The 15,645-nt window shown below is 47.1% G+C and overlaps 3 protein-coding genes across 3 annotated transcripts in view; 1 reads left to right on the top strand and 2 right to left on the bottom strand.

Moving 5' to 3' along the window:
* DUS2 (dihydrouridine synthase 2) overlaps positions 1-5,382 on the bottom strand; it is a 53,998-nt gene extending 48,616 nt beyond the window's left edge. Inside the window, exon 1 of the mRNA XM_065416683.1 lies at positions 5,302-5,382. The gene's annotated coding sequence lies outside the window, so the exon portion shown is untranslated. The remainder of the gene's footprint in view (positions 1-5,301) is intronic.
* A 129-nt stretch (positions 5,383-5,511) lies between these two features.
* DDX28 (DEAD-box helicase 28) lies at positions 5,512-7,449 on the top strand. The gene has a single exon (XM_065416645.1). The coding sequence runs from the start codon at positions 5,512-5,514 to the stop codon at positions 7,183-7,185; it is 1,674 nt and encodes a 557-aa protein (XP_065272717.1). The 3' UTR covers positions 7,186-7,449.
* A 6,472-nt stretch (positions 7,450-13,921) lies between these two features.
* Positions 13,922-15,645, bottom strand: part of LOC135889032 (galanin receptor type 1-like) — a 33,384-nt gene continuing 31,660 nt past the window's right edge. Inside the window, exon 3 of the mRNA XM_065416848.1 lies at positions 13,922-14,239. Coding sequence (XP_065272920.1) covers positions 13,922-14,239 — 318 coding nt within the window. The remainder of the gene's footprint in view (positions 14,240-15,645) is intronic.

Genomic DNA, 15,645 nt, shown 5'->3' with positions numbered 1-15,645 from the left:
GTCTTGTTCCTCTCTACTGTTAGTACACATATAGGATTACAATCAACTATCAGTTACTCCATTAGCTCAAGTGGCAGAGGTGTGTATGGTAGATCTAAAGGTTCTGACTCTACTGATGACCCATGTAGGGGTCGATAAGATGTCACAGGATGTAATTTGTGCTTTTGCAGTGTAGTTTTTTATAGCCTAAGAAATTACACAGAAACCCAAAAACACTAGATGAAAACATTACAGTTGCGAAGTCAAGGTCTCAAGATTTAGGAATTGCCAGAATTAAGGTTGCCTGGGAAACCTTACTTTGACTCCTTTGAGCATATGCATTATGATACAAACTTTAATTACATACCATTTTTTCCAAAGCACTCCTGCCTCATTCAGTGTACAGGATAGACTTGCTTTGGGGATGAATCAGGGGTGTGTAATGAAGGAGACTTGTCTGTAGGACCCCTGCTTCATTTGTTGCAGAAGCTGGAAGCTGTATAGTCACTGAACAGGGGCTTGCAGGAAGAGAAAGGATTGTCTCATGGTTAAGGCAGTTGAATGCTGCCCTGGTGAACTGGATTCTCTCTGCCACAGAGTCCCTATGTGATGCGAGGCAACTCATTTAAAAATCAAACCTTTCAGAGGTGGTCACTAATTATGTGTTGCTTATTTTCTGGATACTTGACTTGAGACTTTGGTACGTGATCTGCAAAAGTGATGATTACTTACAATTACAACTGAAGTCAATTGGATCTGTGAACACAGAGTCCTACATAATGTTACGGGCCCTGTAAAACTCAGTCCTAGTCTCCAATTGGGTACCCAAACTTAATGGATGCTTTTGACCTTAATCTCAGTCCCCACATCCGTAAAATGGGGATATAATGCCCTCTCATTTCACAGATCTCCTGTGAAAATGAATTTATTAGTGTCGGAGTGCTTCACAAACATTATAGTGATCAGGTACCATAGAAAAACCCATGAAGGAATTATTAATTCTGTCTTCAGAGAAGGATTGCAGTAATGTGCAATAAATAAGGCCTGGGCGACAGTGAACAATGAGAAAACAAAATACTGAATAGCTGCCAAGAGTACCATCCATTATGTGCATTTAATGAGGTAGGAATCATATGGGAAAAAATACCATGTGACTAATTAAAGACTATCACAACTCATATGCACAAGAGAGGGGTGAATTAAAGTTATGCAGACAACTTTAATTCCAGCATTTCCTTACTTCTGAGCGCTTCACTTTGCAACCTTAATTATATGTTATTTCAGTTTATTTTATGTGTTTGATATACACAGTAGAACTCAGTTTATCTGACTAAAAGAAGTGGTATGGAATTTATATGAATAAACAGTCCACGCCTTTGAGACTTCTAGACTGGAGAACTACAACACTCTCCTGCTGGGGCTATACTTCAGGGTCACTTTCAGCTGATGCAGAAAGCATCCATTAGATATCAGCTATGGAGATCACATCACACCAATTCTTCAGCAATTGCATAGGGCTTCCTACATGATGCTGGGTGCAACAGAAGGTGCAGAGTTCAAGCTCTGAAGCCTTATCATGCTTGTGTCCTGTGTGTCCTGGTGCCCTCTTTCACAACCAGCTGTTACAGCAGCTGGAGTCAGCTACATACAACTCCTGAGGGAATTCTGCACCAACAAAATTAAAAATTCCATGCACACTTTTAAAATTCTGCAAAAATTTGCAAATTTTATTTGTCAATAAATAAATAAATGTGGAGGCTCCAGCATGGCAGTGAGGAACACAGGCCACTGACTTCACAGAGGTGGGAGATCACCCTGCAGGTCCCCCCACCCCAGGTGGTGAGGAACATCCCAGGGCCCTGCCCCTCTGTGCCAGGAGTACCAGGTGTGGGCAGGCAGCTCAGCTCAGCAGGATCCAAGTGTGGAGGGGCTTAGTGTGGGGGGGAGAGGGGTTCCAGGTGTGCGGTAAGAGGGTTCTGTGTGGGGCAATCTGAGTGCAAGTGGCTCAGTGGGGGGAGGATCTGGATGCACAGGGGCTTGTTGGTGGGGTTCTGGGTGCAGAGGCAATGGGACTCTGCAGGGGATCCAGATGAATGTGGTTAGGGCTCAGCAGGGAGGTCTGGGTGTGGAAAGCTCAGCAGGGGAGTCTGGGTGCGGGGGGCTTGGGCCGCCAGGGGAGTGGCTCCCTCGGGGCTAAGTAGTGATGGGGGCAGGAAGCAGGAGATGGGGTGCAGCATTTCCTGCAGCCAGGGAAAGTTTCTGGGGGTGGGTCTGACCTCGTCACTCCCTGCAGGGGAACTGTGCTTCTTCCCCACCCCCAGCCGGGACTAGCAGCTGAGCCCAGCGCAGGGTATGAGCCACCAGCCAAGGCATCCCTAATGCTGGGTAGGACTCGGTGGGATGGGTGTTCGGGAGGCTCGGAGGGGGCGGTTGGGTATAGGGGGCTGAGGCTTGGGGGGAGGAAGGGTCTGGTATAACAGACTGATCTATCCTAGCATTCCCCGACATTTTCCTGCTGTTGTGTTTCATCTTTGGATCTCACTTTTGTGAGAGTCCCTCTTTATCTTTCCTATTGGCCTCTCGTTATTAGGGTTTCAGTTCTCTGCCTTGTGGGTGTAAAGTCAATTTTTCACACAACTGACTGGTTAATTTTAAGTCAGTCACAGACAAAAGGTGACACATTAGCAGAGCCTGAGTGAATAGCCTAAAGAAGCAAAGCACCCAAGCAGTTCCTCACCACAAAAGAAGCTACAAACGCAAGATGACAATTCATGGTAAGAGGTCTGGGGGATAGTTTTTCTTCTTTGCCTACTGGGTCAGCGTTAAGATTGATCTAAAATTGGCAACTAGAGTTTGGACTAATCACAAAAACAGCATATTTGGAATAAGGTGCTCCTTTCATATATAGTTTAAACTATCTAGGTGACCTGGCTAATTAGAAACAACTTGTAATGTATATTATAACATCTGCACCTGTTCTAACTTTTAAAGTTGCAAGTATGCCAGGAGCCAGTGTCCTAGAATAAAAACTGGGAGAGATTGTTGCAGCTGTCTTCAGCACCTTTAAAAATGATTTGCCTTCAGATATTTTGTAGCATACTTGGCTACTCTCTCAGGACCTGACTTAAAGCCCATTAAAATCAATGAGTCTTTCCATTGACTTCAATGGGCAGTGTATGAGGCTCTTATTGACCAGATCTTATTTCCGACCAATTTTAATTACAAACAAGGGACCTGCTTCTGCTACCAGATAAGTCAATAAGAGTTCTGCATAGACTTCTGTCAATACATCCAACACCCATTAGCATTATTAACACTTACCATCTGTGCATGCATCTGAAGAAAACAACCCTATGGTTTAAAAATTGGGCAGATATCTACTAGTTAGAGGTGACTACTAAACCTCCTAGTTAGAAGCTGATACAGCAAGATCTGGGGGTGGAGAAAGAAGCCATTAGGAAGAGACAAAATTTTGTCTTACTGCATGAGGCAGGGAGTGACTGGAAAGTGCTTGGCACATGCTAGGCACCACTGTAATCTCTATCTCTTCAAGCTATCCCCATGGTGCCATAGGGGGCAGCTCCGTTTTCTCAGTACTGGCTCCCACCCAATAACAAGGATTCCTACCAAGGGATTGGTCCCAGGATGGTGCTTAAGGGCCTGCATCTTTTGTACCGACAATTCTGGCAGCCCTGGACTAAGGAGACCAGGAGGTAGGGAGGGAGAGAAGCAGACACTGGAGCAGTTATAAGAATGGGGAGAAATGGAGCCACTGAAGCAGCCATGGAGATGGGGATAACAGCCCAGCGGGCCAGGGGAAGGAAAAGGGGACATTATAGCAGCTGTGAGGATTTAAGGATGTTAAAAGCCCAGGGGGGTATGACAGTGAGGTGGTGTCATAACTATAAAGGGAAGGGTAACAGCTCTCCTGTGTACAGTACTATAAAATCCCTCCTGGCCAGAGACTCCAAAATACTTTTACCTGTAAAGGGTTAAGAAGCTCGGGTAACCTGGCTGACACCTGACCCAAAGGACCAAGAAGGGGACAAGATACTTTCAAATCTTGGGGGGGGAAAGGCTTTTGTGTGTGCTCTTTGTTTTAAGGGGTTGTTCCCTCTTGGGACTGAGAGGGACCAGCCATCAATCCAGGTTCTCCCCATCTTTCTAAACAAGTCTCTCATATTTCAAACTTGTAAGTAAAAAAGCCAGGCAAGGCGTCTTAGTTCTACTTTGTTTTCTCAACTTGCAAATGTACCTTTTACCAGAGTGTTTATCTTTGTTTGCTGTACTTTGAACCTAAGACAGAGGGGGGTCCTCTGAGCTCTTTAAGTTTGATTATCCTGTAAAGTTATTTTCCATACTGATTTTACAGAGATGATTTTTACCTTTTTCTTTAATTAAAAGCCTTCTTTTTAAGAACCTGATTGATTTCTCCTTGTTTTAAGATCAAGGGGGTTTGGATCTGTATTCACCAGGAGTTGGTGAAAGGAAGGAGGGGGGAAGGGTCAATTTCTCCTTGTTTAAGATCCAAGGAGTTTGGATCTGTATTCACCAGGGAATTGGTGAGAGGTTTCTAACAGCTTCCCAGGGTAGGGAATAGTGGCAGCGGACCAGAACTAAGCTGGTAGTTAAGCTTAGAAGTCCTCATGCAGGCCCCCACACTTGTACCCTAAAGTTCAAAGTGGGGATACAGCCTTGACAGGTGGCCATAGCAAAAAAGAGGGCAAGGGGAAGGGGTACTGGGGCAGCCGCAGGAAGGGGTTGGACCTGGGAGGGAGAAGATGGGCTTGGGTGGGGGGGAAGGGAGCATGATGAGGGCACAGAGTCCACTGTGGGTGAGCCTAGGGACGGGGGGAGGAGGCACAAGGGGCTATGAGGATGGGGAAGGGGGGGCCTATGGGGAAGGCCCTGGAGCAGAAGGGGGGGGAGAAGAGAGAGCCTGGGGGACATGGGGTCAGCTGGGGGGGCAGGGGGGGCTGGGGACCTGAAGAGGGAAGGGGACCCCTGGGCCGGCCGTGAGGGGAAGGGGGACCCGGGGAGGAGAGGGGACCCCTGGGCCGGCCGTGAGGGGAAGGGGGACCCGGGGAGGGGAGGGGACCCCTGGGCCGGCCGGGAGGGGAGGGCCCTGGAGTAGGTCTGGAGGAAGGGGAGCCTGGGGGCGGGGGAACAGGGCATTGGGGCAGCTATGAGGATGGGGCGACGGAGGGAGCGGGCGCGCATCCCCATCCCCGTTGTGGAGAACCAGCCTGCCACGGGCAGGGCGCACCTAGGGAGACACCACCCCCACCCAGCGCTCGGCCGCTCCCGCCCGGCACCGCTCACCTGCCCAACAGATCCTGGCCAACGGCACCTCGGTCGCCCTCGCGCTGCACTGCTGCAACCACACACCTACCCTGCACCGGCTCCCACTGCGCATGCGCCTCCCCTCCCCTCCCGGCACTCGTATCACACGTCATCAGGGGGCGCCCCTTCTCTTTTCCCCCCACGTGGGTGTTTCTCGCGCAAGGTGCGGGGCCGCAATAGCCGCCCGGGATGGCGCTGAGCAAGGCCGGGGCGCTGATGGTGACTCCCGGGGAGCTGGTCCTGGGCGGGGCTAGGACTTCCGCCGTGCGACTCCTCCTGGTGCGCTGGGTGCGGAGCCCGGCGGGCGGCGGCGGTGGGCCACCCCCGGAGAACGTGGTGCGGATCTCCCGGGCCATGCAGCTGAGGCTGGCTCGGGAGCCGCCCAGGCGGGGCCGGGAGGTGCCGGTGGTTCCGACCCGGGCGGGGAAGCTGCTGTTGCGGAGCCGGCGGCCGCAGCTGAGCCAGCCTCGCTGCCTGACGCTGGGGCGCTGGGAGCGGCCGCTCCTGGTCTCGGCGGGCTGGAAGCACCGGCGCTCCTGCGGGGACTACTTCCAGCTGGAGCGCTCCCAAGAGCAGGCCCCGGCCCTGCGGCCCCCCCCAGCCACGGGAAGGGACGGCTCCTTCCAGGCGCTGGGGCTGGAGCCGGCGCTGGTGTCCGCCCTGCAGTCCCTCTCCATCACCCAGCCCACGGCCGTGCAGCGCCGCGCCATTCCCGCCCTGCTGCGCGGGGGCAACGCGCTCTGCGCCGCCGAGACGGGCAGCGGCAAGACCCTGGCCTATCTCCTCCCGCTGTTCCAGAAACTCCTGTCTCGGCCCTCGCTGGGCCCGACCTGGCCGCCCTCCCCTCGCAGCCTGGTGCTGCTGCCCTCCCGGGAGCTGGCGGAGCAGGTGCGCATCGTGGCCTCCTCCCTGGGCCGTTCCGTGGGACTGCGGGTGCGGGAGATTGGCGGTGGCCGGGGCATGGCTAGCGTGAAAAACCAGCTCCGCTCGGATCCCGATGCCGACTTGCTGGTGTCCACGCCTGGGGCCCTGTGCAAGGCGCTGCGGAAGCGGATGGTGAGGCTGGAGCGGCTGTGCTGTCTGGTGCTGGATGAGGCTGACACCTTGCTGGACCCCACTTTCCTGGATCTGGTGGAGGAGGTGCTCATGCAAGCCCCCATCGCCCACAGCCCCAAGGAGGTGGCCGACCAGTGGGACACCAAAACCCAGCTAGTGATCGTCGGAGCCACCTTTCCTGAAGGGCTAGGTCAGTTGCTGAGCAAGGTCACCACCCTGGGCCACTTCACCACCCTCACCAGCAAGAGCTTGCATCACCTCCTGCCCCATGTCCAGCAGAAATTCATCCGCATCAAAGGCAGTGACAAGGCATCTGAGCTACTGCAGCTCATCAAAGACCAGGGCCCCTCTAACGGAGCCCTTCTCATCTTCTGCAACAATGCCAGCACCGTCAACTGGCTAGGCTACATCCTAGATGATCACAAAATCAAGCACCTGAGGCTACAGGGACAGATGCCTGCAGCAATGAGAGCAGGCATTTTTAACACCTTCCAGAAGGGACAAAGGGATGTCCTCATCTGCACTGACTTAGCCTCCCGTGGACTGGATACCAGCCGTGTGGAGCTAGTAGTCAACTATGACTTCCCATCCACGTTGCAAGACTATCTCCATCGGGTAGGGCGGGTTGGGCGTGTAGGCAGCAAGGTGCCTGGGACTGTGGTTAGTTTTGTAACCCATCGTTGGGATGTTGATCTGGTGCGGAAGATAGAGACTGCAGCCCGGAGAAGGACCAGTCTCCCTGGGATGGAGTCTGCCATTAAGGAGCCTTTGCCTAAAACAGACCTGACTCAGGCTGACAAACAATGAAATGCTAATGTTCAGATTGGATTTAGGGTGCTGATAATGACTTCTATTGAAGACTAAATCAGCTAAACTTCGTTTCGTGAGTCAGAATGAGGATATGTGCAAAGAAACAACATAACAAAAGTGTTAAAGTTGCCAGTTCTGCCTGGTTAGTTACTGGCAAGTGCACTGATGTATATCAGTATGACCTGCTACTTCATGCTTTTCTAAATCTAAACAGATGTAACAGACCCCACGACTAACAAATAAATGTTAAATTTTTCCTCTGTTTAGTAAGGGCTGCATTGCATTTGTTCTGTTCCTGAAATCTAGTAATTTTCATTTCAATTTAAATTGGGCATGAGTTGAAGGAATTACATATTAATTGATTTATTATAGTCTTGACCATGGAATAGGGTAAGGTATCTGTGCGTAATTACAGTATTCCCCATTATCCTCAAGTAGGCAGTGATTATTAGATGCAACTTATTTAAAAGTTGCAGAAATAACAATTGACTTCTTTAGAGTGTTAATGTACTTTCTTTGAATGCATTATTTCATGGGTGAAGGTATTTGGCTTGACTGTGGAAATTAAGTCCTGTTTATCTACAGAATAGGTAAAACAGAGGTTGAGGTAGTGTAGCCTTGGTCTATTTTCTTTCTCAACCCTCATGGAAATACTCAGATCTGAATGTGGTTTTGTTTTGAGATCCTTCAGAGAAGTTGAGACCAGCTATTTCTAAGGGGAAGGAGCAACATAAAATGGGAAAGGAAGACACCTTTCAAGCTTGCGTTCTACATCACTTTGAGGTTACCTTCCAGTGAGGGAGGAATGAGGGGGTGAATTTAAGTGCTACTTGTTGCACGAAGGTAAGGTGACCATATTTCCCTAAACTGAAAATGGGACAATGGTGTATTGCCACCTTTACTTATGTGCTGCTGCTGGTGGTGGCACTGCCTTCAGAGCTGGGCTGTTGGAAAGCGATGGCTGCTGGCCAGACACCTGGCTCTGAAGGTAGTGGCAACACCAGGTGGCTCAGGCCAGCCCTGCGGGGGCTGCTGACCTGAGAGGGCTGGCGTCACTACTGGCCAGAGGGGCTGCTGCAACTTTTTTTGCAAAACTGGGCATTTGTCCTGTTTGCTCTTGCCCAAACATTGATCTTACCCCACAGGGGCGCAGAGGAAATAGGACAAATGCCCAGATTTACCAAAAATGTCATGGCAAAAACAGGATGTATGGTCACTGTGGCAGGCCCTAATACCCCCTGATTGAGGCCTCGCGACCCTGCCACACCTCACCCTAGAGAAGGGCTATGGAGAGGGTCCTCCAAGCTGCTTAGAGTGGCTGTGGGGGAAACAGCCAATCAGAAAGGGGCTGCAGGGAGCAGCCCATCAGGGCCCAGCAGTCTAGTGTAAGAAGAGCTGCAGGGCCAGAGTGAGATTAGTTCCTTGCTGGAGTTGGAGGAGCGTAGATGGTGTGCCCGGCTGGCTGAAGGAGCTCCGTGCTGGTGGCTGAGGCTCAACCAGGATAAGGTCCTGAGGTAAGGATGAAGAACGTGCTGGGCCGTGGGGAAGTGGCCAGGGAATCATAGCAGCAACGCATCTTAGTTAAAGGGGCACGGCGGACAGCTGCTATCTTTAGGTTCCCTGGACTGGGATCCGGAGTAGAGAATGGGCCTGGGTCCCCGCCCCCCAGAATCCACTAGGAAAGTGTCCTCGACTTTGATGCATCCCATAAGGGGAAATGAACTCTTTTAGAGCCCCAGCAGGAGAGCTGGGGCCTGAAAGGGCAGAGAGGGCAAGGACATTGCCTCCAGGGAGAGAGCCTTAAAGCAGTGGTTCTCAGCCGGGGGTACGCAGAGATCTTCCAGGGGGTACATCAACTCATCTAGATATTTTCCTAGTTTTACAACAGGCTACATAAAACACACTAGCGAAGTCAGTACAAACTAAAATTTCATACAATCACTTGTTTATACTGTTCTACATACGATACACTGAAATGTAAGAACAATATTTTACAGTTTGTTGATTTATTTTATAATTATATGGTAAAAATGACAGCAGTTTTTCAGTAATAGTATTGTGACACTTGTATTTTTATGTCTGATTTTGTAAGCAGGTAGTTTAACTGAGGTGAAATTTGGGGGGGGGGGGTTTCACAAGACAAATCAGACTCCTGAAAGGGGTACAGTAGTCTGGAAAGGTTGAGAGTCACTGCCCTAGAGTACAGCTCAATACCAGGGCCAAGGCCATTTTAAAGACTGATGGACTAATTAAGGGCCTGAGCCCAGGGAGGGCTACCAGGAAAGAGAGGCCAACTGAGGGGTACTGGGATAGGTCCCCCCGGTTGGACTGTTTCCCCAGAAGGGGTTTTTATTTCACGTACAGACTGTGTGAGACTTGGCCAGAGGGCTGAGTCACCATAGACCCACCACAAACTTAGAGAGTGAATGCAGTCACATGCACTTGGACATGGGGCGTTTGCAAGAGATGAATGCGACCCCCATTACAGTCGCCGTACGTAAAGAAAGCCTATAATTCTATGTTTCATGTCACAGTCTGTAATAATAATGTGGTTCTCTAAGATAAATAGGGTACCCTGATTCAAGTTTAATGATTTTTTAGATAAAGAAAATGCAGTTAATATAGTTGGACTTCAGTAAAGCATTTGTTGTGCTATCACATGGGAAATTAGTTACATTAGAGAAGATAGGGATTAGTGAACAAAATTATAAGGTGGGCAAGAAACTGGCTAACTGGCAGAAGGGAGTGTGTTGTGCTGAAAGGTGAACTGTTGGACTGGAGGGAAGTTACTAGTGGAGTTCCTCAAGGATTAGTCTTAGGGCCAGTCTTATTTAATGTTTTCATTAGTGATCTTGGTACAAAAAGTAGGAGTGAGCTGAGGCATTGTCAATACAGAAGAGAATCAGAATATTGTACAGGAGGAACTGGATGACCTAGAAGACTGGAGTAACAGAAATGGGATGCAACTTAATAGGCAAATGTGATCCTAGGATGTATCATGCAAGGCATTTCTAGTAAAGATAGGAAAGTATTAATGCTGTTGTATAAGGTACTGGTAAGACCTCATTTGGAATACTGTGTACAGTTCTGGTCACCCATGTTCAAGAAATATGAATTCAAACTGGAACAAGTGCAGAGAAGGGCTACTTATGTTCAGGGGAATGGAAGGCCTGTCTTATAAGAGGAGACTGGAAAGAGCATGGCTTGTTTAGTCTAGCAAAAAGAAGGCTGACGGGATATAATTGGTCTCTATAAATACATTGGGGGATAAACCTCAGAGACAGTGAAGAACTTTTTAAGCTAAATGACAACGTTGGCACAAGAACAAATAGGTATAAACTGGTCATGAACAAATTCAGGCTGGAAATTAGAAGGTTTCTAACCATCAGAAGAGTGAGATTCTGGAGTAGTCTCCTCAGAGGAGTTGTGGGGGCAAACAACTTAACTAGTTTTGAGAGAACTGGACAAATTTATGAGTGGGATTGTGTGATGGTGGGAGGCAGCCCTGAGGGTTCCTTCTGGTTTATGTCTGATCCTAAAATCTCATGCTTCAGGGCTTCACCCAGTCACGTACATGCTGGAGTTATCTCCATTCTCTGACGCATCAGATGGCCACAGCTGGCAGCGGGACTCTAGATGGGGTGGGCTGGTGTGCTGAGGTGGTAGTGAGCATTCACACTCTCAGGTGCTTAGCTGACTGGTTCTTGCTTGCATGCTCAAGATCTAATTGATCGCCATATGTGAAGTCGGGAAGTAATTTTCCTTCAGATGAGATTGGCAGTGACCTGTGGGGTGTTTTCACCTTCTTCTACAGGTTGGTGTGTGGGTTGCTTGTCAGGATCATCTGAGTATATCTCATTTAATCCCTTGTTACTGCAATGCCTCCAGCATTGGTGCTCCTCGGTCCTATTCTCTGCCTGTGGCCTGGTCTACACTAACCCCCAAATTCGAACTAAGGTACGCAACTTCAGCTACGTGAATAACGTAGCTGAAGTCGACATACCTTAGTTCGAACTTACCGCGGTTCAGACGCGGTCCACACGCGGCAGGCAGGCTCCCCGTCGACTCCGCGGTACTCCTCTCGCCGAGCTGGAGTACCGCAGTCGACGGCGAGCACTTCCGGGATCGATTTATCGCGTCCAGACCAGACGCGATAAATCGAACCCGGAAGTTCGATTGCCAGCCGTCGAACTACCGCGGTAGTGTAGACCTGGCCTGTGGTACATAATAGTTTAGTCTTCTTAGGGGTGTAATTAACTTGGTCTAATTTTTGTTGCTGGCTCGGTGTGCAGATGCTAGAAGGTGTTGGTGGTCTCTGATACACGGGAGATCAGATTAGATGATCTGGAGGTCCCTTCTGGTCTTAGATTCTATTATTTGGTTTCAAACTTCTCCTTTTCAGATTCCTGTTTCCAGTGCTTTGTGCTCCATTAAAAGATTACAAGTCCTGTTCTACAGGACCGATGTACCATCAGCATTAGAATGTCTGATGCTAAAGAGGGAGGCTGTTTATTTATTTGCTTGGACAATTACATGTCTCTGAAGGCAAAACGCTTAATTTAGTACTTGATTCTCTATTACAGTCTATTGTCAGATGTTCACTGAGAAAGGGAGCCATATTCTGAAATTCATGTAGTATCTAAATGTCTTTGATCTAATACAAGACAAGGGACAAAGCTATATTGTAGCAGCTTACTTCATTAGCCTATATATTCAGTTGGCACCAGTCTAATGGAATGTGTTGTCCCTCTTAGGTTTAATGGCTATGTTTACCAGCTGAGCAGATGGAGCAGACTTTTTACTTTTAGTAAAGGCTTTTGTTTTGGATTTGTGATACCAGAGTTTGAATCTTCTTCCCATTATGTAGATATTGCACACAATGGACTAAACTTCTCATTGTGGAATTAAGTTCTCAGGACAAAATTCATCATTCTTCACTGTTGCAAATCTTGGTTGTGTATAGAACATCTTGTATATTAGCTAAGGCTCTTGAAATTAACCAGTTTAAGCTCCCACCAGGCACTATGGAGGTATATAGCATCCCCATTGTTACAGGGGAAATTGAGCTACCCTGACTCTCAGTTTACATGAGTTTTGACTCTTGACTTCCAGTCCCATGCTGGAACTACTAGATAATGCTCTTTTTTCCTCATTACACACATTTCCTTGATATCAAGCGTTCTTCAAAGGAAATGAGCGAAGAAGTGTAATAAGGTATCCACTTTGTGGATCAGAGAAGATAATTCTGCCCTCGGGTTATGATGAGGGAAAGTGAAGAGAGCCTTAGTTTTTTTGGTGTGGTCTTAAGATCCCAGTAAATTTATGAAGGATGTTTTGCTCCCATATTAAGGTATAAACTGTAAAGGGTTAAGTGATTGACAGGTATTATAACCATATTACAGACATTAGTATATGTTATGATTATAGCAGTAGAAGCTTTTATAGGTGGTTATAAGCAACCTGTTTGGCACATAGGTTAATTAATAAACCATTTATTAACCCTTTGAAAATCATACATGAAACCTTAATAAAGGTAGTTGTTAAAATAAAATCCTTTTCATGAAACATTGCAAGTCCCTTGAGCAGAATACCCTTCTCTTGGGTCATTTCAACACAGCTCAGTCTGAATTGCAGGTCACAACGTTTAATGCAATAGTTTTCAAATTACATAACAATGAAAAAAATAAAATTTTCAGCCACACAATGTAAAAAATGAACTAGCATGGCACTTTATATATTTACAAACACCAGGTTTATACAGCAATAATGCTCAGTTCAAAGGCCTCAAAACGATGGTTGCTACGATACAGTTGATGCTTTGGCAAGGCATGCTCACAGTATGTGTACAAACAAAACCTTGTGTAAACAATACCTTTGAACAGAAAGACACTGACACTTAACAATATACTCTTTTAAGAGTTTTAGTTTTAAATTTTGCGCTCTCCCCCTCGCTGGTTCTAAACAGACCAGCATTAGAGACAATGATTGATAATGTTCTCCTGAATGTAACTGGTACTAACATTCAAGCCAGAAACTATACAGGGCGATAAGAAGCAGACAAATACAAATGCTCTGACCTCTGAGACATAATTTGTGACTTTGGTCAGTTACATGAATGTACTGAGCTCTTTCACTCTGTCAAAGAGGGCTAGGAAAACCTGTTATGAAGAATGGAGACCCAATCACAGCAAATTAATTAAAAATAAATCCAGTTCACATACACTAGAAACACTGACATCCAGATGTGATTTAAGATACAACAGTAACATTAGAGACTTTGCAACAAGACATTTTCCTAATTACTTCAAGCAATCGCTCCAAAATAAACCACACCCCAGTTTGTATTCAGCCCCATCAGTTTGACTGCTCTTTGAAGGACACAGAACTGGATTATTTTCTTATCAGATAAAACTCCACCTTCCATCTAAACTTATGCCTCAGCCTCTTTGTGTGAATCTGGAAGTATTTAGGAGCTTGTGTGGTGTGTCTGAGCACCGCTGCTGTATAGAATCTAGTGGTTAGCAGGCTACAACTGGACCAGCTGTTCCTGTGTGAAGTATGCTAACAGCTGCATTAAGGAATGGCTCATGATTCCATTGACATGATGAATGAGTCACTCTTGAGGCACTCTACTCCATAATCATATCTATACAAGTGGGGCCCCCCTTACTCTCCCCATCTTCTGTTTTTCCAGTAGATTCTACTGAAATGTTTTTCATTTTTTATGCCCAGGTCACACATTAGTCGTTGAGTGGGTGGTAGAAAAGTTCTCCATGCGTATTCTCACAAGCTTCTCAGCCGGAGCTGGCTGCAGGAGGAACTTGCAGGTGAAGACTTGCCGGCAGGCTTTGCGGAAGTTCTCCGAGAGGAAAGCATAGATGATGGGGTTAATGCAAGAGTTCCCGTAGGCTAAGCAGTGAGAGATGATGCGAAAAGTGAAGGAGATGTTGTTCAGGGGAAACTGACCAAACTCTGCCCACATGGTGATGATGTGGTGCGGCAGCCAGGAAATCAAGAATACAGCAACCACGAGTAGCACTGTCTGCGCTGTCTGGAAAAGACAAAGCCACGTGTTAGATACAGTCAGTGCTGGAGATGATCTGTTGTGTGCATGAATTATAAGGTTTCTTTTCCCCCTGGCCTGCAGCACTGGCCAGTGCTGGACCAGTGATCAAATCCAGTAGGACAAATCCTATGCTTTCAAAATGCCAAAAACAATACCACATTTAGTTCTGTTTCATTTTCTTTCAACTCTGCAGAGCATTAATGTTACCACTATGCAGATCTATAGTGCTTGCCTTTCAAAACTCAAGTGTTTACTAATAGGTACTGTACGCAGTGCACCACTTCATCCATCACTGAAATGCAGCAGCTGTGTAATGAAACACAGGAACACTATTTTGGATAGGTGGAATGGAATTGAGGTGGACCAACAGACCCAGGTTAAATAATGAGATTTAATTACTGCAGGTCAGGATCTTAGTGTTTTTTGTTTTTGTTTTTTTATTCTCTGACAGAAATTCAAGCCAACATAACCCTTAATACACTGCTGGAACTCTGGTTCAATATATTCTCAGAAGGAAGAATGCAACCTGATTAGGCCACCACCTTCACATCTTTCTGTATGCTTTCAGGATGCCTCCTAAATAAGTTGTCAGGATCTTCATCCCTACTTGTGAAGGCTCACTGACAGGAAAAGGGTTTTTGTGTTTTTTAGCACCGGCTGATAATTACTGTGTGTTACTATCCCTCTGTGGAAACAGGAGACAAGGCACTTGCATTTTACTGCCATGTAAACTAGGTGAGGTCAAGCCCAGATGGAGGTATAGTGCTGACCTTGTTTAGCTACCTCAAGGTAAACACCTCCAGTGCTTTGTCTCCACCTAGCTCACTGTAAAATTCTATCACTTGTTTGTTTTTTCACTGTAAATAAAAAACAAACCTTGAATTGATGAAGACAAAGCCTTAAACGGGGAGGATGGTCTTCCAGTCCAAACACACTTGGACTTGGGTAAAGGAGGTTCTGTTTTCAGTTCTGCCACAAACTTCCCATGCAGTCTTAGGCCAATAACTTTACTCTAACATGAGGATCCAATCTATAAAAGTGGGAATAATACTCCAGAGACAGAGGTGTTGCAAGGATAAACTTATTTAAGTATTTTGAGATCTGTGTCGGTGAAGGTGCTGTAAAAGTGTTAAGTAATTACTGTGAAATCTGGCAGGATCATCACCTGTGCTGCTTGGAGGCAATGAATACACAATGAAATTAACAAGAAATTAAGACTTGAGGGGAGGACATAATTTGCACAATGTCTAACCTCTGGAACTACTGCCACGCGAGAGGCCAAAAGATTAGCAGGATTGAGAGGATGAGACTATGATGTTGCACTCTATGAATTTATGAAAATATGCTAATGTGTGAATATAATGTAACTGGAATACGCTTCATGCAAAAGG

This window comes from Emys orbicularis, chromosome 14 (genome assembly GCF_028017835.1).
Source record: "Emys orbicularis isolate rEmyOrb1 chromosome 14, rEmyOrb1.hap1, whole genome shotgun sequence".
In the NCBI taxonomy this organism is placed as follows: domain Eukaryota; kingdom Metazoa; phylum Chordata; order Testudines; family Emydidae; genus Emys; species Emys orbicularis.
The sequence above is the reverse complement of the archived record's forward strand: the minus strand, read 5'-3'. Positions and strand labels throughout refer to the sequence as shown.